Below are 22,935 nucleotides of genomic sequence, written 5' to 3' on the forward strand. Positions count from 1 at the left end.
AGCTGGAAGATCTGACCACAGAGCCAGCAAGGGGCAGAGCTGGGGTTAGAACCACATCTGTCTGATTCCAGTGCCTGAGTTCATATCCCCTTGGCCAAGTGGACTGAAGCTGGATGAAGGCTTAGGCTCCACAGCCCTCTTCCCTCATTGTGGGTGTTCTGGTGCCTCATGGCCCCGCTGTGCTTCCTCTTGCTTTGAACCCTTCTATTGGCCCATCTCAGCGGCAGACAGTTCCTCTGAGTCAGATATGCTCAGAAAAGCCCAAATCCGCCACCAGTTGGAGCTGGTAAGGCTGCAGTACTTCCTGTTGAAATGGGTCCTGGGGGCAGAAACTGCAATGTCATTTATACCCAAAGCTCTTTATTCGTGGGGCTTTACAAAACACAGAAGGCCGAGTCCTGTCTCACGGAGCCAACAGACCACAGACGTACATAAAATAACAGAGAAGAATAACAAACTCTCCCCCCCTCCTTACACCATAACTTCCATTCTGCCTGAACAGCCCCCTGCACTGCCCCTTTTGTTTCTTTCATTACCTTCCTCTGAGCAGGCTTATTACTGACATAGACACCTAATTAACACATCAGGTTTCCCCTTTTCCAAAAAGTCTCAGAAATTTGCCTGTTCCCTGATGCTGTTCACTCGAAGCCCCCCCTGCCGTCTTTATTTGTTCTGCTTTTCGTCCTGGCTTGGATCATTTGTTTCTCTGTATTGAAAGCTTGTCAGCTCATGGAACCTGGCACGTATTAATTAGGAGGATGGTCCAGCGCACGTCGCAGCTTGATGGAAAGCAAGCCTGAGTGGGGAACTGGGCGGAGAATCAGAAATAAGCGGAAGCAAGCAGGAGTGGGAGACGGCTTAAGACCATGACCCAATTTTCAGGCCCAGGGCGACCAACGGTCGGCCTTTTTTTCCCCTTTTTAAAAATAACTTTATTTATTTATTTTTGGCTGCGTTGGGTCTTCATGGCTGCGCATGGGCTTTCTCTAGTTGCGGTGAGCGGGGGCTACTCTTCATTGCGGTGCTCAGGCTTCTCACTGTGGTTTCTCTTGTTGTGGCGCACAGGCTCTAGGAACACGGGCTTCAGGAGTTGTGGCACGCGGGCTCAGTAGTTGTGGCGCACGGGCTTTGTTGCTCCGCGGCACATGGGATCTTCCCGGACCAGGGCTCGAACCTGTGTCCCCTGCATTGTCAGGTGGATTCTTTTTTTTTTTTTCCTTTGCGGTACGCGGGCCTCTCACTGTTGTGGCCTCTCCCGTTGCGGAGCACAGGCTCTGGACGCACAGGCTCAGCGGCCATGGCTCACGGGCCCAGCCGCTCCGTGGCATGTGGGATCTTCCCGGACCGGGGCACGAACCCATGTCCCCTGCATCGTCAGGCGGACTGTCAACCACTGCGCCACCAGGGAAGCCCTGGCAGGCAGATTCTTAACCGCTGCGCCACCAGAGAGGTCCCAACAGTTAGCCTTTTGTGCCGTGACTCTTTACTTGGGCTAAGCCAGTCTTCAGCTTGTGCCATTAAAGCTCATATCGGGTATTGCTTCTGTGCCTCCACCCAGTTTGTTTCCCTCGGCCAGGATGCCCTTCCTTCTGTCTTCCACCTCTCTGAATTCCACTGATTTACAAGGCCAAGATGAAGCCCCATCTCCTCCAAGAATCCTTCCATGATTCCTCCAATCCTAATTAACCTGCATTTTCATGACACTCTTACAGTACTTGTATCACAGAATCTAGCCCTTGACTATGTAGTCTTCTCAAAGAGAACTGTCTCAGCCTCTCCTTCCCTCAGTCTGGAGAGAAAGAAAAAAAGTGTTCCTCCAGACACAGGTTGAATAAGAAAGAGGCTTGTCAGGTGTTTTGGGTCAGACGTACCTCCAGAGCAGTCCTGCAGCCACCGCAATGAGGGCAGCAGGAGAAGAGCTCAGCAGGCACCTAAGATTATACAGCAGCTACGAAGGGGAATCACCAGCCATTGTTCAAAAGTATGACCAAGTATACACACCTCCGCTGCTGCCAGCTGCAACGGGTTGCCCACCCGTGAGGGAAGCAGCTCAACTGAAAACCAGCTTTTGCAATTTGAAGTGTCTGCCTTTAGAATTTTGGACTCATCTGAAATACCTATTCCTTGTCCTGTACACAGGTTTTAATACGTGTGATGAACTACTGGGTGTCTCTGTGATCCCCTCAAAATTCTTTTTCCATTTCTGGATGCCCTACCCTTGGCTTCTATGTTTGCATCCAATGGCCTGCACCAGTGACTCTCTTCAGAAGACTGGAATTTAGATTCTCCGGGGGGGCCGTTGGTCGATGACTGACTGGTACCCAACATGAAAGCTCAGCTCTCTGCCCAGAGTTGGGATCAAGTCTGAGGTGTAACTTACACTCCACGGCCCTCCCAGGGTCAGGCTGAGGCTCGGACTTGCCTGCAATGGCCCCCTGGCTTGGCTTCTTTGTGTTCTCTGTCCTGCCTGTCTGGCCTCCCACTCCCACCCCATCCCCTCTGATTTTCCCCAGGGAGCAACTCCTTTAAAAATTCCTTGCACATGAATCTTCATTTCCAAGTCCGTTTCTGGGAGAACGTGACCTAAGATAATACATATGGTGTGTTTTTTCTTTGGTCTTTGGCAGTCACACACCCCACCCTGCCCTGCCAGGTCCACGTCTTTGAGCGATGATTGTCGTTCTCTTTGAAGTAGCCCTCCAGGACCCAACTCCGAGCAAGTGTCGCCACGCTGCCCATATTTCACGTTACGTCATTGCAAACGTGCCCTCCAACCCAGTAAAAATCCACCCAGTCACTCCTAGGTGATGTGATAGCAGGTACACCGTCAGAAACCTATTTTTACTTATTCCATTTAGAAGATAAAATGTATCTTATTTTTTCTTCTCGGACTTTCCCCATTTAAAATAATTTCTATGGAATACATTTAAGGACATCAATGTACTAAAATGTTTTGTCTGTGAAAGAGAGGAACCATTAGGACCAGAAGGAGTCACGGAGCTTGTATGTATAATTAAGACAATGATGGCTACTTTCGATCCTGGGTAAAGGTTTCGTTTCATATTTATATCCCAAAGTTTGCAAAGATAACCAATTAAATGTCATCTTTCATCCTCCTAGAAAACAGTAATACCTTCGCCCTCTGTGGCTTTGGACGCTGTCAATGGAGTCACTGATAGATTTCATTCACTTTTCTAGATCCAGCTTCAGCACCCCTGGCCCTGCCCTAAACTCTTCTGAGAAGCTACCAATGAAGCAAAGGAAACATTTACCTTTCTGTTCTTGGTCACAATCACTAAACTCTTCCTAACTTCATTAAAATCTATCGCTAAAACCCCACCAGCATGCTGTCACCTTTGTTGCAGGTGTGCATGTTCACTGCCTACCTCTCCAAGCCCAAGGCCAAGCCTTGTAGTTCTGTGTTCTCCTATTTTGCTCGGCACGGGTCCAGAGTCACACCTGCCAAATGTATCAGTCTCATGGGAAATGAAAGTCTATCAAGCCAGGCAAATAGGGTCTGTACAAGATTCAACCTATTCATGGGTCCAGGCGACTTTGCAAGCTAGAGCCTCAACTTGGCAGCCACAATGTACTTTTCTACAATGTAATTTCTCACACTCCTTTAGCTATCTGCTGTAAGGTGCACTTGGTTTTCTTTCTAGCTCTATCATTCTACAACTTGATCCATTTTCCTGCCTCCCTGAGATATTTACGTCCTCCTGAACTCAAGGATGTCAGTACTTCAGATTTCTAAGGAAGGCAGTTTATTAGGAAACCTGTGTTTACTCAAGTATGTGGCAAGTCCCACTTGGCCAGCAAGCTAAATGTGATTCCTTGAAATTCTCTTCCAAGCATGGACTCCAGGGAGCTAAATGTAACATTTAGTCATCAACAGGATAATTTAGGTTCATTCTTTCTACTTGACTTCTAAGAAGGGACTGGAGTTCACGCTGGTAGTCTCTAGAAAATGCAACTACCTTCCCACCCTGTAGCGGTATGTTATTATTGAAAGAGCCTCCTATTTCCTGCGCTGGCTTCCTCTACGCTTTGGGACTTAGGCACAGTGTCTTTTCAGACGTGCTGACTCTTTATGGCTTCGGCAATGTAATAGTGGATAAATGCCGTTGGCCGTTTACCATTTGGGATTCAACTCCACGTCTGGATCTTGTTATGCAGGCATTTTCAGAGCATTACAGCTCAGCTGTGAAAGCACTCTGGCTTAAAGCGAAAATGCAGTAGAACCTTGCTAATCTAACAGCTTAATCACACTTACCACCCCTTCACAGCAAGGACTTAATAGTAAGACTCAAAGTGAGGCTTCATGTCTTCAGAATGCACAGGAACACATTCTTCTGGTGACTGTGTTATCATAAATAATCTCCAACTTTGCTTATTGAAGCAAATGAGACATTACTTTACCGCTGTGCTATCCTTTTAATGCAGCCTTCAAGGATAGCTTCAAAATGCTGGAGAACTTGACTGAGATATTCTGCCTAATGCCTTGAATTCTATCCTTCAGTACCAAGACTCTGTGAAAATGTATTGTGATCCTGGGCCATTTCGTGTCTTCAGGTGCCAGAAGACAATCTTTAGAGGAATGTTCTAGACAAGGAATGTTTGGATTTAGATATGGAAATTCACACATATACAATTTTAATTATTTGGCCAGAGTAGCTTAGTCCATTTTCTCTCCCTTTGGGGGTGAGGGAAGCTTTCATATTCATATTGAAGTTGTTTCCAGTTATCTAAACGATTTCCATGGCATATACTAGATAAATTTGTTTTCTATTTACCTTCTCGCCATTCATAAAACAGAGAGTGTGTTTCCAAAAGAAGAGAGACTGAAAAAGTGACCTATTGTTATTTTTGAAATCTAACTGATCTCACCTAAAATTCTACTATCTCTAACCAGGAGATTACAGTTGAAAGTTTCTGTGTGTGTGTGTGTGTGTGTGTGTGTGTGTGTGTCCAAAATCGTTATATTCTTCTATATGAGGAAGTTTTTTACAGATTCCAGAAGACAGCCTTCAGTAACAAAGCTTAATGGAGATACAAGAGGGAAAAGTTGACGGCTCATGTTCACAAGTTCCCACGAAAATGACTACCAATCTATCCAACAAATATGTTTTCTACTGAGTATAGTGCCTGAATCTGAGTACAACATAAATACCCTGTACAGATGGATATGGCCATTTTAAGTGACTTAAAATGTCTTGATGGTTTGGGTTATAATCCAGTGTCGTGCAGGCTTCCCGTACATGGGGCTTTAGAATGCCCAGTCTCTGGTTATTTCAGAATAGGGTCTAGGTATGTGACTTGCTTTGTGGGGATCCCTTATTTTTTGGCAACAGGTTGCTCAAGACTTCCAAAGTAATTGGCATTCTCTCTTGTTACTTCATCTATTCTAGAGATGACATTTGTCAAAGATGGAAAAGACGCCTCAGAGTTTTGCCCTGACTCAAGTTGTCCCAAGTGATGTCAATTCAACATCACTCCTTATAAATAAATTACTACAGACCCAATCATCAGAAGCAAAGTTTCTCTTCAAGAAAAGGGTATTTTTCCATATATGCAAATTGAGCCAGATATTTCTCTTGTCAGAAACTCAGCATCATTGCATGTGGCAGGAGAAACATCAGTAGTAATCCAGTATTCCAAAGAATTCTTAGCTGATACCTTCATCTTTGAGGGAAGGAATTCCTAGGAAATCAGTGGAGAGTAACCGCTGAGGTCTGCATCTCAACTTTTCTGGGTTTCATGATCAGTATGATCTTTCCAAGTGAATCCTTGGGAGTCTACAGAAAATCTTTGCAAATTTAAAAATAATCCTTTACAAACATATGTGAAATTATGTCCCTGCCTTGCTCAAAACCCTCCCCTGAGGGCTTCCCTGGTGGCACAGTGGTTGAGAGTCCGCCTGCCGATGCAGGGGACACGGGTTCGTGCCCCGGGCCGGGAAGATCCCACATGCCGCGGAGCGGCTGGGCCCGTGAGCCATGGTCGCTGAGCCTGCGCGTCCGGAGCCTGTGCTCTGCAACGGGAGAGGCCGCAGCTGTGAGAGGCCCGCGTACCGCAAAAAAAACAAAAACACTCCCCTGACTTCCCATGACATTCGGAAGAAAATTCAGTCTTCACCATGCCTCCAGGTTTCCTCATGGCTGGCCTCTGCTTGAACCTGTGGCATCCTTGCCCTCCCTCATGGGTTCTGTTCACCATGGCCTCCTTGATATTACAGCCTCCAGCCTCCAGCCTGTGCACCAACTGTCCCCCTGCCAGAAGCGCTCTTCCCCCAGATGACTCACCCTACACCTGTGACTCGTTCCCTCATTCGGTCTCTGCTCAGATGTCTCCCCTCCTCAGAGAGGACCTCCCTGAACCCCCGTTATGGGCTGAATTGTGTCCTCCCAGAATTCATATTGAAGTCCTAGCCCTCAGCATCTCAGAATGTGACTATATTCATCAATAAGTCCTATAAAGAGGTGATTAAGTTAAAAAGGGTTTGTAAGGGTGGCCCTAATTCGATATGACTGGCGTCCTAATAAGAATAAGAGATTAGCACAGACAAACACACACAGAGATGACCAAGTGGACACACAGTGAGGAGATGGCCATCTGTAAGCCTAGGAGAGAGGCCTCAGAAGAAACCAAAACTGCTGGCACCTTGACCTTGGACTTCTAACCTCTAGAACTGTGAAAAAACACATTTCTGTTGTTTAAGCCACTCTATCTGTGATATTGTGTTACGGCCACCAAGCTAATACACTCCCCCAATCTAAGGGCCCTTCCCTGACTACTCTCCCCCATTCTGTGGTTTACATCTCTTCCTAGCCCTTGAGAGTACGAACTTATTTATTTATTTATTTATTTCATTTCATTTCATTTTTTTCTTTTCCATTATGGTTTATCACAGGGTATTGAATATAGTTCCCTGTGCTATACAATAGGACCTTGTTGTTGATACTTTTTAAAATTGAGATTTAATTGACATATAACATTATATGAGTTTCAGGTGTACAATGTGATGATTTGAGATATACATATATATACTGTGAAATGGTCACCACAACAAGTCTAGTTAACATTCACCATTGCACATAGTTACAATTTTTTTCTTGTGCTGAGAACTTTTAAGGTCTATTTACTTTCTTAGCAACTTTCAGATGTACAATACAGTATTACTAACTACAGTCACCGTGCAGTATGTTACATCCCCAGGACTTATTTATTTTATAACTGGAAGTTTGTACCTTTTGACCACCTTCACACATGGTAGGTGTTCAGTAAATACTTGCTCAATGAATTAATAAATATATTAAATAATGTACAGTAGTCTAGCTCTACAATAACTCTACTAGGAGCTTTGAGCCATGTATAAATACAGATATTAAGGTCTTGTGTTTAAATCAAATGAACCAACTTATTCCCTAAATGTATAGAAACCTGGATTGAAATGATTATAATCCTGGCAGGCACCTCGAAAATGACATTGAAATGAACCTAAGAACTAGAAAGGTACTAAGTGGAAGCTGTGAATATGGTATCAAATTCAAGAACATAAAATGGTTTTTCTTTCTGCTTTCTGGTCATTATACTATATTTGGAATAGTTAAGAAAAAACACACAACAAAGAAGCTAATGTTCTAAAAGGCAGAGATACTTGAAAGTCTTTGAACACCTCACCAGAAATAATTTAACCCAATAAGATTAAAATTCCAGATCAAAGGTAGCAAAAATACAGAAAGGGAAGAAAGACAGTTGTAAGGTCTCCCATTCCCACACACGTTTACCACCACGCCAATAATTAGTAGACGTGGGGTTCCCATAGCAAATAATTTCCATTTCCACCACCTGTAAGAAATAGCATTACATCAGTGTTCTCGGAAACATAGCTGGTCTCCATCACTCATGATCTGATTGGTCTAGGAACAGATAAACAATAGAGAAAAAATAATGATACACAAGGATGAATCTTTACCATCATATAATCAATCAGCAAACATGTACTGACTACCTGCTACTATTTGAAATTCTATCCATGGTGTCATAGGAAAATCCAACATTATATTCAAAACCTTCATGTGATTTATGTAGTCAAGCAAACCTACATTAAATGGATATTAAGCCCCTCGCTGGAATGTAAGCCAGGGCCATGACACCGATTCACCTCTGTATTTCAAGATCCTTACACCTAGCTAGGGCTACATTAATATTTGTTGAATGAATAAATGAATATCAAAATAGAAGTAAAAATATGGCAGTGGCTCAGTTTCTTGAGTGATCCATGAGTCATGAATTCAAAACTGTTAGAATCTTTAAAAGGATTTTGGTCAGCAAGCTTTGTAGGGAAAAAACAGGCTACTGGACATCCAATCCAAAGATAAAGATTCCCTACACTCAACCTCGTGGTCAAATATCATCCAGTGTCTACCACTGACTGCTTTGCTGGCAGCGGCAACGAATGTCTGTTATTTTGGTCTGTCCTGCATGGACTCCCTCCTTCTTTGAATACCAACATCTCAATTTGCCTTTCTCAGCCTTGATTCACACAGTTTAGGTGGAGCCAAACCCTCTCCCCACCCAGCGAAGATGGGCAATTGGCTCAGGTCAGGCCAAGCCAAGGTTGCCTTCCACTTGACCACAGTGATGGGTTTAGGGATATTAGGTGACTCAAGACAGGTCCACAAGACTCAAGGCCAGATTCACGCTGGGACTTTAGAGGGAAAAGCCTTGTCTTTTTACCAAACTCTAGACTTTATTTATTTATCTTCGCTTCTGTGCGCCACTTTCTCAAGTTGCTGCGAGAGGGGGCTGCTCTTCGTTGTGGTGGGCGGGCTTCTCAATGCTGTGGCTTCTCTTGCTGCGGAGCATGGGCTCTAGGCACGCGGGCTTCAGTAGCTGTGGCACACAGGCTTAGTTGCTCCGTGGCATGTGGGATCTTCCCAGACCAGGGCTCGAACCCGTGTCCCTTGCATTGGCAGGCGGATTCTTAACCACTGCGCCACCAGGGAAGTCCCAAACTCTAGACTTTTAGATGTAGGTCTGATGCTAGTCAGTTTAACCATGTTAGCAGAGAGGTAGGCAACTCTAGAGGTGGAGAAAATGTGTGTATGCGTGTGCACGTGCACGCATGCGCGTGCTCATGCCTGGGTGTGCACACGCTTGGGCATAGTGGGGGGAGAGGGAAAGAGAAAGAGAGAGAGAGAGCGCGCCGAGAGAGCACGTGAGCCACCATTTAGTCACTTGGATACAGCTGTGCCTGAAACTGGATACACACCACCGATAAATTCCCATAGTGCTTCAGCAAATTTGAGTTGGTTTCCCGGGCTTTCTAGCAAAATAACTTGAATAATACAACAACACAGAGCAAGCCTCAAACTAGTCTGCTTCTCAGTGGAACAGCCCATGGTGAAAGCAGTTGTCAAGAAAAAGGAATACAGTAGACTGTTTAGTCCCAGGCCTTGAAAGTTTGTTCTCTCCGACTGGACTCGAGGCTTCTGTCGCAACCATGCTTCTCCAGATCATCCTTCAGGCCAAGAGGCATCCTAGCTCGATCCTCATCTTCATATTTACTGGAGTGGGAGGTACTGGAGCAGCACTGTATGTCTCGCACCTGGCGTTGTTCAATCCAGGTGTCAGTTGGAACAGAAAGAATAACCCAGAGCCCTGGAACAAGCTGGGTCCCAATGATCAGTACAAGTTCTACTCAGTGAATGTAGATTACAGCAAACTGAAGAGAGAAGGTCTAGACTTCTAAATGAAATGTTTCACTATAAAACTGCTTAGAATGAAGTTCTTCTAGAAGCCACCTGCACAATTTTCCACTTAACCAGGAAATATTTCCCCTCTAAATGCACGAAACATGTTGGTGTATTGTGCTGGGGTTTACACTGATTAATAAATAGTCTGAAACTTGAAAAAAGACAAAAGGAAAAGGACTACAAATTTATGGACAAGCATGGAACTGGGAAAGTTACCTCCCCCCTCTGTGCCCAAGTTTCTGCATCTGTGAAATGGGGATAATAATGAAACCTCCCTCGTGGCATTATTGTGATTAAATAAGTCAATAAGAAAAGTGTTATACGAAAGTATCCCAAATGTTGGTACGATTGGTACTATTATTAGTTATTGTTACTATTATTGTTATTTCCATCGTAAAAATGATTATATCAATGCTAGAGTTCTATTGCTCTACGTGAAGGCTCTACTTTGGAGTCATATTTGAATTGTTACCAAGTTGAATTAGCTACCCATAGGGTCTATTATTGGATACATTGAGCATTTATTCAATCATTTAGAAAGGAAATCCCAGCCAAAAAAAAAAGAAAGAAAGAATTACAAAGGAACTTCCCTGGCGGTCCAGTGGTTAAGATGCACTTCCAGTGTAGGGGGAGCGAGTTCAATCCCTGGTCGGGGAACTAAGATCCCACATGCTGATGGGCTCCCCAAAAAAGGAAATCCACATCCAAGTCTGGGATCCGGCCTGACTCCTGAATCCACAGGGAGCACCCGTGGACAAATAGGAGACCCCTGGAGGACAGGGTCCTTATCACTACAAGAGCCTGTCAGGACCGGGCGGCCTGTGGCTCCATCTGCACCTGTGGAATCAGGCAAATTTCCCTTGTCTGTGGAATCCGGTAGGGAAACAAGTATTTTTAAGGGAACAGAGGGAAAAGGATAATGGTAGCTTTAGCTTGAATCTGAGGCTGCTGTAAGAGAGAATAACAGTGTTGGTAATTTCTCCTTCCTGTTTAAGCACTTTGGTGAAGTGCCTTCCCCTAAATTAAACTGGGAAGTAAGAAAAAACTAGTTCACATGCCAGCATACAGACCCACAGGCCCACTTGGCTACAGATTTCTAGCACACGGGAGTTATCTTAGAGGAGAACTGGGGAACTGGGCCAGGCTGCAATAGCAGAATTTCCCTCCACTGCAGGGAAAAAAAGGAAAAAGAAAATGAACTTCAGTCATCTCAGTCAAAAATGTACTGAGGTTGGGCTTCCCTGGTGGCGCAATGGTTGAGAATCCGCCTGCCGATGCAGGGGACATGGGTTCGTGCCCCGGTCCGGGAGGATCCTATATGCCGCAGAGCGGCTGGGCCCGTGAGCCATGGCTGCTGAGCCTGTGCGTCCGGAGCCTGTGCTCTGCAACGGGAGACACCACGACAGTGAGAGGCCCGCGTACTGCAAAAAATAACTTAAAAAAAAAAATGTACTGAGGTTTTCTTCCCAAATTCTTTATCTTTCTTCTCAGTCTCTTCTTCCTCCTTCTCCTCCGCCTCCTCTTTTTAAGAAAAACTGTGGTAACATATACATATATGTTATGTGTTATACATATATGTATACATATATGTTTAAAAACTGTGGTAACATATACCATATCCGTAATGTTAAAGTGTGCCATTCAGTGGCACTGAGTACTTTCACATTGTGCAACCGTCCGCACCATGCATCTCCAGAACTTTCTCTCCATCCCACCCTGAAACTCTGTCGACATTAAACACCAGCTCTCCATCCCCCTAGCCTCTGGTATCCACTATTCTACTTTCTGTTTCTATGAATTTGACTGCTCTAGGTCTCTGATATGAGTGGAATCACACTGTATCTGTAGTTTTGTAACTGGATTATTTCACCTAGCTTAATGTTTTCAATGTTCATGTTGTGGCATGAGCCTGAATTTCCTTCTTTTTTAACACTGGATAATGTTCCATTGTATGTACCACATTTTGTTTATCTATTTATCTGTTTACGGACATTTACGTTGCTTGCACCTTTTGACTCTTGTGAATAATGCTCCCATGAACATGGGTGTACAAACATACATGTTCCGGTACCTGATTTCAATTCCTTTGGCTATATGCCCAGAAGTGGAATTGCTAGATCATGGGGTAAATCTACGTTTAATTATTTGAGGAACCATCACATTGTTTTCCTTAGCAGTTATACTGTTTTCTATTCCCACTAGCTACGCACCATGGTTCAATTTCTCCACTTCTTCACCAGTATTTGTTATTTTCTGTTTTTCTTTTTTAAAGAAATAATGGCCGCATTAATGGGTGTGAAGTGGTACCTCATTATGGTTTTGATTTGCATTTCCCTAGTGATCAGTGATGTTGAGCATCTTTTCATGTGTTTAGTGACTTTTTGTATATCTTCTTTGATGGAATGTCTATATATTCAAGTCCTTTGCTCGTTTTTTAATTGAGTTACTTGGTATTTTATTGTTGAGTTGTAAGAGTTCTTTATATATTTTGAATATGAATCCCTTATTAGATATATGATTCACAAATATTTTATCCTGTTTCCTGGGTTGGCTTTTCACTCTGTTGATAATGTCCTTCCATGCACAGAAGTTTTAAATTTTGACGTAGACCAATTTATCTATTTTTTCTTTTGTTACCTATGCTTTAGGTGTCATATCCACAAAATCATCACCAAATCCAACGTCATGAGCTTTTTTCTTTATGTTTTCTTTGAAGAGTTTTATACCTTTGACTCATGTTTAGGTTTCTGATCCATTTTGAGTTAATTTCTTTATATGGTGTAAGGTCCAACTTCATTTTTTGGCATGTGAATATCCAGTTTTCCTGTCACCATTTGTGGGAAAAAAAAAAACCCCACAATGTTTAGTTTTGAAAACACTCATAACTGTGAGGTGTAAAATCTTTTCTCAGTTCTTTTAGTGTTTGCTTTGTGTATATGAAGCTCTGTGAATAGGTATATACTCATGTAGAACTGTTATGTTTTTCTAATGAATGATCCTTTATCATTGTGAATTGTTCCTCTTTTTCTCTGGTTATATTCTTTATCCTGAAGTTCACCTTGTCTGATATTAATATAGACACTCAGCTTTCTTATTATTAATGTTTGTATAGTATATCTTTTTCTATTCCTTTATATTTAAATTAGATCTCTTGTAGGCAATGTTCCATTGGGTTTTACTTTCTTATCCAGTTTGACTTTTAATTAAAGTATTTTTATTTAATGTAGTTTGTGATATGGTTGGATTTAAGTCCAACCTTACTATTTTATTTTCTACTTGGCTATTTGTATTTTTTTCCTCTTTTCATGTTATCTTCTGGATTATTTTTAGATTCTATTTTCTCTCTATTGGCTTATTATCAATATCTACTTGCCTTATTTTTTTGATGGAGTATAGAGTTCACAATAAGCACCTTTAACATCACAGTCTACTCTCAAATTGTAATATACCACTAATATGTACCCTAAGAACCACACAATAGCTGTACTTCCATTTCTCCCTTGGGGTCATTTAAACAATTGTTGTCATTCATTTTACTTCTACATATATAATAACCCCCACAATACATTGCTATTATTTTTTTCCTTAAATGGTCAATTCTTTTTAAAAGAAAATTTTAAATTACGGAGACACTTATTTTGTATTTATACACACATTCACCACTTCAGTGTTCTTCCCTTCGTGTAGAGCCAAGCTTCCAACTGGTATCATTTTTCCTTCAGCCTGAAAAGTTTCCTTTAACATTTCTTATGGTGTAGGTCTCCTAGATAAAAAGCCTTGTTTTGCTTCCATTTTGAAGATTATTTTTTCTAGATATAGAATTCTACTTTAACCCTTTTTTTTCCCCTTCCATCTCTATAAGAACACATTTTCCTTGTCTTCTAGCTTGCATTGTTCCTGACAAGAAGTCTGTGAGCATTCTCGTCTTTGCTCTGTATATGTAATATGTCTCTCTTTCTGGCTCCTTTTAGTAACTCTTTTATCACTGGTTTTCAGTAACTTGTGATGTGTTTTTATTTGTATATTTTCTGCTTGGAATTCATTGAGCCTCTTGAATCTACACATTTATAGTTTTCATTAAACTTGGGAACATTTTGGCCATTATTTCTTCAAATAGCATTTCTGTCCCCCCTTTTCTGGTACTCCCATTTTATATATGTTAGACCACTTAATCTTGTTCCACAGGTCACTAAAGCTCTTTTCATTTTTTTCAGACTCTTTTTCTTCTCTGTGTTTCAGCCTAGATAGTTTCCTTCGTGATTTCTTCAAGTTCACTGATCTTTTTTTTCTATAGTGTCCAATCTCTTGTAAAACTTGTCCAGTGAATTCTTCACTTCATTTGGTTCCATTGAAATTCCATTCATTTCTTTTTTTATAGTTTGTATTTCTCTCCTCAGTATGATCATGTTTTCCTTTGATTTCTTAAACATATTAATATGCGCTATTTTAAAGTTTTTGTTTGATGATTCCATTATTGCTATCATTTCTGGGTCTGTTTCTTATGATTAATTTTTCTCCTGATTATGAATCATACCATCTTGCTTCTTTGAATGTTTAGTAACTTTTGACTGTGATTTAAAATTTTTTTAAATTAATTAATTAATTCATTAATTTTTGGCTGCATTGGGTCTTCACTGCAGTACGCAGGCTTTCTTTAGTTGCGGCGAGCGGGGGCTACTCTTTGTTGCAGTCCGCGGGCTTCTCATTGTCGTGGCTTCTCTTGTTGGGGAGCACGGGCTCTAGGCACAGGCTTCAGTAGTTGTGACTCGAGGGCTCTAGAGCGCAGGCTCAGTAGCTGTGGCTCAGGAGCTTCGTTGCTTTGCGGCATTTGGGATCTTCCTGGACCAGGGCTTGAACCCGTGTCCCCTGCATTGGCAGGTAGATTCTTAACCACTGCACCACCAGGGAAGCCCCTTGATGTGATTTTAAATTTCACATTGTTTTGTGTCTGGCTTTTGTTGTCTTTCTTTAGAGTATTGATGTTTATTTTGACAAGCATTAATTTACTTATGGACTAGCTTAATTTTTTTTATTTTCAAGCTTTGTTAGGTCGAATCTAGAACATCCATTGTTTTAGGGCTAATTTACCTCTACTACTATGGCCTAACTGTTCTGAGGTCTCTAGTAAATGCCTCAGTGGTTGTAATAAGCAAAATAATGGCCTCCCCAAATGTCCACATCCTAATTCCTGGAACCTGGGAATAATTAAGTTAAATGACAAAGGGGAAATAGTGTTTAAGAATTAAGTTTTGCTAATCATTTGACTTTAAATTAGGGAGTTTATCCTGGATTGTCTAGGTGGGCTCAAGGGTCTTTAAAAGCTGAAGAGGGAGGCAGAAGAGAGAACCAGAGAGACAGAGTGTGAGAAGGACGCAGCTCAATGTTGTTGACTTTGAAGACAGAGGAAAGAGGCCATGAGTCAAAAAACAGTGGGTGGTTCCTAGGAGGGAAAAAATGCAAAGAAACAGATTCTTCCCCAGATCCTCCAGAAAGGAATGCATCATACCCGCATTTGGGTCTTACCCCAGTGAGATCTGTGTCAGACTCCTGGTCTACAGAACTGTAAGTTAATAAATTTGTGTTGTTTTAAACCACTACATTGAGAGTAATTTGTTACAGCAGCCGTAGAAAACCAAGGCAGTGGTCAGTGAGATTTCTCCACACTGACTGGGTGGAACTCAACTGTCTTCCAGATAATTGTGAATGCTGAGAATGTTTCTGCTTATGGCTCCCTCGTGGTTCTTTCACCTTGTTTTGTTTCCCTTCCCTCAGGGATTATAGTCCTGCTGTCTAACATCTGAAAATAATTGTATCATATATTTTATCCAGTTGTCTAGTTGTTTATGGCAGGAAGGGAACAAATAGTACTGGTTATTCCAACATGGCTAGAGGCAGAATATAATGTGTGCAACTTTGCATATTGAGAAACAAATTTATATAGCATGACTTTTTTTTTAACATCTTTATTGGAGTATAATTGCTTTACAATGGTATGTTAGTTCCTGCTTTATAACAAAGTGAATCAGCTATACATATACATATGTTCCCATATCTCTTCCCTCTTGCGTCTCCCTCCCTCCCACCCTCCCTATTCCACCCCTCTAGTGTATATATGTCCATGTCACTCTCTTACTTCATCCCAGCTTACCCTTCCCCCTTCCCATGTCCTCAAGTCCATTCTCTAGCTCTGCGTCTTTATTCCTGTCCTGACCCTAGGTTCTTCAGAACCTTTTTTTTTTTTGGATTCCATATATATGTGTTAGCATACGGTATTTGTTTTTCTCTTTCTGACTTACCTCACTCTGTATGACAGATTCTAGGTCCAACCACCTGACTACAAATAACTTCGTTTCATTTTATGGCTGAGTAATATTCCATTGTATATATGTGCTACATCTTCTTTATCCATTCATCTGTCGATGGACACTTAGGTTGCTTCCATAACATGACTTTTTAAAAAAAAACTTCCTTAAGTATAGAGCTGAAGACCCAGCTCAGTCTTACACTGTCAAATTAAAGCACGGCCTTCTTTTGGTCTTGGCAGCCACTGTTGATGACAAAAGGAACTTTATATGTCTTCACGTGGTCTTCCCTTTGTGTGTGTCTGTAATCTAATCTCTTCTTTAAGAACACGAGTTATATTGGATTGGTGCCCACCTTAGTAACCTCATTTTAACTTTTAGTCACCTCTTTAAAGACCCTATCTTCAAATATAGTCACATTCTGAGGTCCTGGGGGTTGGGGCTTCCACATATGAATTTGGGAGGAGGTGCCCACGTCCAACATGTAACAGTGCTTTCCCATGCTTAAAGTTACTGTTTCCAAAAAGACTGGAAATCTTTTCTTCCTCTGTTTCTATGGCCCATTGACTGTTCTTTATTAGTTAATGGCAGCGGGAATATTTAATGAGGTCAACTTGATTCTGGACAGGGTACCAGAATATGGTCAAGATACAATTCCTGCCCTCAAGGGGCTCTCTGCTTGTGGTGGAATTATACTTTGGAAATATTAACTGATTTTTTTTTTTTTTTGTCCTTAGTACCTTCTTCTACCGACTGACCCACAAACAAATTTCTATACACCCTGGACTCTCACATAAGCTTCTTTATCCTCACATACCTATAAGCAGCATGAAAATGCTGAGTCTTGGACCACTGGAGGGAAGCTCTACAGTCAAGAATGAGTGAAAAATCCCCAGTTAGCTGACAATGAAATCCCAAACAGAAACGAGAATGCCTGCATCCAATGATGATACCGAAGACCAGATGCCCATCCCCACAACCTAAAACTTAGATGGAACTCCAAAAGAAATTAGGAAAAACCCCAATTAACTAGAATTCCTTTTCTGCTATGTCAGAAGCGTGGAAACTCAAGAAAGGAACTGAATAAAGAAAGTCACATTTCTTTTACCCTGAAATCAATACCTATGATATTGTCTATTTGGGAAAGGAAGACATTTCCATAAGAAGAGAAGCATTGACACTGGCTAGTAGATACAGAGAGTAAACAAGCTGTGTAGCAGATACTTTCTATAGAAGCTCAAGGCCTTTGAAGCCTGTGGAGGTGGAGAGGACATCACAAATGGCCAGTGACCTACTTGAATATTAACTGACCATACTGGTTAAGGCGGGGGTCCCCAACCCCCGGGCTGCGGACCCATAGTGGTCCTCGGCCTGTTAGGAATCAGGCCGCACAGCAGGAAATGACTGGCAGCTGCCGTTCCCCGTTGCTCCCCATCTCTCACACTACTGCCTGAACCATCCCCTCCCCATCTGTGGAAAAACTGTTTTCCACAAAACCGGTCCCTGGTGCCAAAAAGGTTGGGGACCACTGGGTTAAGGTGAGGCACTGTGCCTAACAAGCTGGGTGCTATAATAAGCAAACCCCAAATTTATTTATTTTTCATTAATTTTTATTGGAGTATAGTTGCTTTAAAATGTTGTGTTAGTTTCTGCTGTGCAGCAAAGTGAATCAGTTATACATATACATATATCCACTCTTTTTTATATTTCCTTCCCATTTAGGTCACCACAGAGCACTGAGTAGAGTTCCCTGTGCTATACAGTAGGTTCTCATTAGTTATCTATTTTATACACAGTAGTGTATATATGTCAATCCCAATCTCCCAATTCATCCCACCTCCCCTTCCCCCCTTTGTAACCGTAAGTTTTTTCTCTACATCTGTGACTCTATTTCTGCTTTGCAAATAAGTTCATCTGTACCATTTTTCTAGATTCCACATATAAGCGACGATATATGATATTTGATTTTCTCTTTCTGACTTACTTCACCCTGTATGACAATCTCTAGGTCCATCCACATCTCTTCAAATAGCACTATTTTGTTCCTTTTTATAGCTGAGTAATATTCCACTGTATATATTACCACATCTTCTTTATCCATTCCTCTGTCAATAGACACTTAGGCTGCTTCCATGTCCTGGCTATTGTAAATAGGTGCATGCATCCTTTGGAATTCTGAGCAAACCTCAAATTTAAAAGTTTAACCACAATAGTTTACTCCTTGCATGTGTAACAGTTTGACAGTGGTGATTCTGATTGCTTCCTCCACACAGTCATTCAGGAACCCAGGATGCTAGGTCTCCCCAGAGCAAGGTGGAACATTGTAACAACAATACAGAGAATTCCTAATGAAAGGAATCATCTTCCCATTCATTGAGTGCTTCCTGAGTGCCAGGCACTGTGCTGAGACTCACCATTCCGTCCTCACAACAACACTTTGTGAAGAAGCCAGGGTTTGGAAAGGCTCACGCCCAATTTTGCCCAACCACAAGCCAGATTCTTAATCATTCCACTCTACATCAGCTTCTTGATTTATGCTGATATTGCATTCCTGAGAAGTGACAGTTAATTCAAAAACATGTAGAGCAAAAATGAATTTTCTCACCAGAAATGAAGGGAAAGAAATGCAAGAGAAATGCTCTAGTAGACTGCAAAAGATTCCAGTCATGTAAACGTTTTTGCTATATTGCATTAATATGAACAGTAAATAAGCAGTTTATGGGGAAAGTTGAATATATTAAAATTTATTCATGGAATAACAAGAAAAAAATAGCCACTGACTAATGGAGAACTGGCCAATACAGCCTGCAAATGTGAGTATGCAAGTCTCCATTTTCTACATTATGAGAATTTGAATGTGTGAAGTCTCTCATCACATTACTGGTGTTCCCAGCCAAACAATCCTGTTACTCTTGGTGGCCCTGCTTACATTTTTTCTTAGCGTTTTCATCAGAGAGACGCATACAGCCAAAGCCTATGACAATACTAATTAATAATAATAATAGTCAAGAGCAAACACTCACTGAGCGCTATGTGCAGACACTGTTCTAAACACATGCATTGATTCATTTAGCCTTCATGTTCACCCACTAGGATAGGTTCTTTTATTATCTCCATTTTACAGATGAGAACTCTGAGGCACTGGGAGATTAACTTCCTATGATGGTTGCTTTTATGTGTCAACTTGGCTGGGCCATGGTGCCCAGATATTTGGTCAAACATTATTCTGGATGTTTCTATGAGAGAGTTTTTGGATGAGATTTATATTTAAAGCAGTGGACTTTGAGCCAAGCAGATTGCCCTCAATAATGCTGGGTGGGCCTCATCCAATCAGTTGAAGGCCTGAAAAGAACGAAAAGCTAACCTCTCTCTAAGCAAGAAGAAATTCTACCAGCAGACTGCCTGTGGACTCCATCTGCAGCACTGGCCCTTCCTGGTTCACTAACAGACTGCCTTTGGATTTGAAGTGCAACGCTTTCCTGTGTCTCCAGCCTGTTGGCCTCCCCCATCAGATTCTGGACTTGCCAACCCTCCACAATCACATAAGTCAATTGCTTAAAATAAATCTCTTTCTACATATGTATCACATCCTACTGGTTCTGTTTCTCTGGAGAACCCCAACTAATACACTTGTCTAAAGTTATATACCCAGTAAATGGCAGAACTGGCTTTCAATCCTGCAGTCTGGTGCCAAAATCCGTAGTCTTGATGGGAACTGTCCTGTTAGCCCTTGTCAGTGCAGCTGGTAACCTCTATTCTTATGTTAGTAGCTTTTTCCCCACTTCTTCAAATTAAATGACAATATTGGTTAAGATAATGCAAATTGCCTAAGAAGCTAGCTGCCGTAATAAACAAACCCCAAATTTCAGAGGCCAAACACAATATACATTTGCTTCTTACATCTACCTGTAGCCATTTGACAGGGGCCATCCTGGTTGCTAGGTGACCTTCCTTCACACACTCATTCAAGGGACCCAGCTGCTTGAGGCTCTGCCATCTTCAACAGGTAGGGTCCAAGGTCGCCCTGGGGCTTGACTCCACTCCAGCTAGCCAGAAGGGGAAAGGAACATGGTAGATCATGCATGAGAATTTTTATAATCACTATTGCTAAGGAATTTTTTGTTAAAACAATTTGGCAAGCAGTTTATTCTGAAATTATTTTATGTGCATGTGTGTTGCTCATTCACTGTTCTTTTTTTTTTTTTTGCGGTACGCGGGCCTCTCACTGTTGTGGCCTCTCCCGTTGCGGAGCACAGGCTCCGGACACGCAGGCTTGGCAGCCATGGCTCACGGGCCCAGCCACTCCGCGGCATGTGGGATCTTCCCGGACCGGGACATGAACCCGTGTCCCCTGCATCGGCAGGCGGACCCTCAGCCACTGTGCCACCAGGGAAGCCCCATTTTCTTTTTTTCTTTTTTATTGTTCATTTTAAAGAATGTAATTCTTTAAGATGACATTTAAAAGCACATTTTAAAGTTGCTCATTTTATTTCAAACTCCTTAAATTAACAGGGTGTAAAATGAGAGGCAGGTGCATTTCTTAATGAATCAACCAAATTGACTAGAAGGGTTGTTTATATAGAGGATATTATGAGAGAAGGTTGGAGGTAAAGTTGGGACAAGATTATGGAGGGCCTTGAATGCCAGGCTAAGCGGCTTGGACCTTTTCCTTTGAGAGATCTCAAATTCTTGCTCTTTCTCCTCTGAACTAACAGCCCTTATTCTCTACACTAACTAATCATACGTGATGTTCACTACCACACTTGAGTGTGATAATATTTACCTCATCATTTGTTTGTTTCTCATTGCCTCTCCTCCCTCCACACCCATTGCCTGGATAAACTGTATGCATCTCAAGGGCAGGACCGTGACTTACACTCTTATTAATGCCGCACAAGCCTAGCAGAGCATCTCATATGTGAAGTTAAGGACTACATTCTGTTGAAATTCAAGAGATGTCCCTGCACCTTCAAATATCCCACAAATTGGTGAATGTAACTATGCATATAATTTTCTCCCAAAATGTAATATATTCTAACTGAAAAATATGAATGATGTCTTGAGGTTTCTAATGACTTTATAAACTACCACGTTCTGGCTGGGGTTCTCACCAAAATGACTTACCCAATTATGCTCCCTGGCTTGGGGATTGCATCCTTTAACTGTTTTCACATCATAAAGCCAAGCTGCCATCACATTTGGCATTCTGTTCTTTGAAATGTCTATTATTAGGTGGGGAATCTCTATTTCTCAGGCCTCTTCATTTTCCTTTCAGTTCTATCTCTAAGACTAGCAGTCAGCTGATATTTTTTAGCACTTTTTGGGGGGAGTAAAGCATTAAAAAAAAATTACATAAAAAAATTACATCAAAAATTTATTGCATAAGGAATGACTAGTAGAGAACAAAATCCTATTTGTGCTGGTAGTCAGCTAGGATCACTCACTAGCTGAGAAACTCGCTCCCACCCACAAGCCTGGGACTCAAATTCATGGCTCAGCAAAATTATACATGACCATACATCATGGATCTGGGATTTACAAATAATCAAAAGCACGTGTGCTGACTCTAGAGATGGTAAGTATCTAGGATATAATAACAAATGTGACAATAGCATTGATACCACTAGTTACCAAGCTGTGTGACTGTGTGTGTGTCAAACTGGATATGTGTCTGTATGAATACATTTGCATACAAACGTGAGTGTGGGCATGTGTGTATTTTCAAGTTCTTCATTGCTACATAACAAGCTACCTCAAACAGTGGCTTGAAACAATAACCATCATTTCTTCTCCCACTCAGTTCTGGGACTGACTGAGCTCAGCTGGGTGATTCTCACTTGGGGTGGCTCCACGGCTGCAGTTAGCCTGTGAGTGGAGCTGAAATCATCTCAAAGACCTCTTCACACACATGTCTGGGGCTTGGACTGGGAAAACCCAAAAGATCTGGGAGCTAGGGCTGGAAGATAAGCAGCTCCTTGGGCATCTCTATTTCTATTTGGTTTCTCCATGTGGTCATTCTAGTATGGTAGCCTCAGTGTAGCTGGACTTTTACATGGCAGCTCAGCACTCCAGAAGCACGGGTTCAAGGAGAGAGAGACAGAGACAGAAACAGAGAGAAACTCTAGCAAGATGGGTGCTATGCTCTTACAAAATCCCATGCACATAATCATGTACGTCTTATTGCCTTTGCCACCTTCCATTGATTAGGAGCTTGTCACAAGCTCCGCCCACACTTGTGGGGAGGGGAGTGACACAAAGGTATGAATACCAGGAGGGAGGGATCATGGGGTCCCCCTAAAGGCTGTCTGCCACATGTAATGAAATTAAGCAGTGTGTTCCAAATCACATAGCTAGTAAGCCCCACAAATAGGATTTGACCCCCGGTGGTCTGACTCCAGAGTCCCCATTCTCAATTATCATACTAAAGGGACATTTGGTGTGAGTGCATATTTTCAGTTGTCATAATCCTCTTTTTAAATGAATACATTCTCCTGTGCATCCTCAGTTAGTAAGAAACTAAGCTGACAGAATCATGCTTCTGAGTCTGCAAAGTTGAAGACCAGCCCCCAGGACAGGACATGGTAACTTCATGCAGGTAATGCCACACCCATCAATGAGGCTTCCTTGGTGGCACCTGCTCCATGCTGATACCTTCAGGTCATGATTATATACCTAATATATTTGTATAAACAGAGGAAGATAGCTTGTCAGAAGACCATACGTTTCCTTGGAACATCTTCAGGCCAGATGGCACGTGGGCAGGAACAAGCGGCTAATGTTGCGATGGAAGCAACTGGGGGAGAGTCCTGTAGATGCCGGGCCGTCAGCCTTGGGAAGAACTCCAGCAGCAGCTGATTCTCTGCCATACAGCGGGC

At 42.1% G+C, this 22,935-nt stretch overlaps 1 protein-coding gene and 1 pseudogene across 3 annotated transcripts in view; one reads left to right on the forward strand and one right to left on the reverse strand.

Annotated features, from left to right (window-relative positions):
• EFCAB11 (EF-hand calcium binding domain 11) overlaps nt 1-22,935 on the reverse strand; it is a 247,618-nt gene that overhangs the window by 41,481 nt on the left and 183,202 nt on the right. Inside the window, exon 7 of one of the 3 annotated variants that reach the window (XR_016392249.1) lies at nt 19,967-22,934. Coding sequence is in view for 1 of the 3 variants with exons in the window: in XM_089908108.1 (XP_089764234.1) it covers nt 22,799-22,934 (136 nt within the window). In the remaining 2 variants the exon portion in view is untranslated. Of the gene's footprint in view, nt 1-743; nt 22,935 lie in introns of those variants that run through there. The other 2 variants (XM_089908108.1, XR_002644909.2) reach the window with 2 other exon arrangements.
• On the forward strand, nt 9,044-9,840 carry LOC149750344 (cytochrome c oxidase subunit FA4 pseudogene; annotated as a pseudogene).

The sequence above is a fragment of the Delphinapterus leucas genome, chromosome 2 (genome assembly GCF_059928025.1).
Source record: "Delphinapterus leucas isolate spDelLeu-1000000601 "Yukka" chromosome 2, BTC_Dleu_Yukka2, whole genome shotgun sequence".
In the NCBI taxonomy this organism is placed as follows: Eukaryota; Metazoa; Chordata; class Mammalia; order Artiodactyla; family Monodontidae; genus Delphinapterus; species Delphinapterus leucas.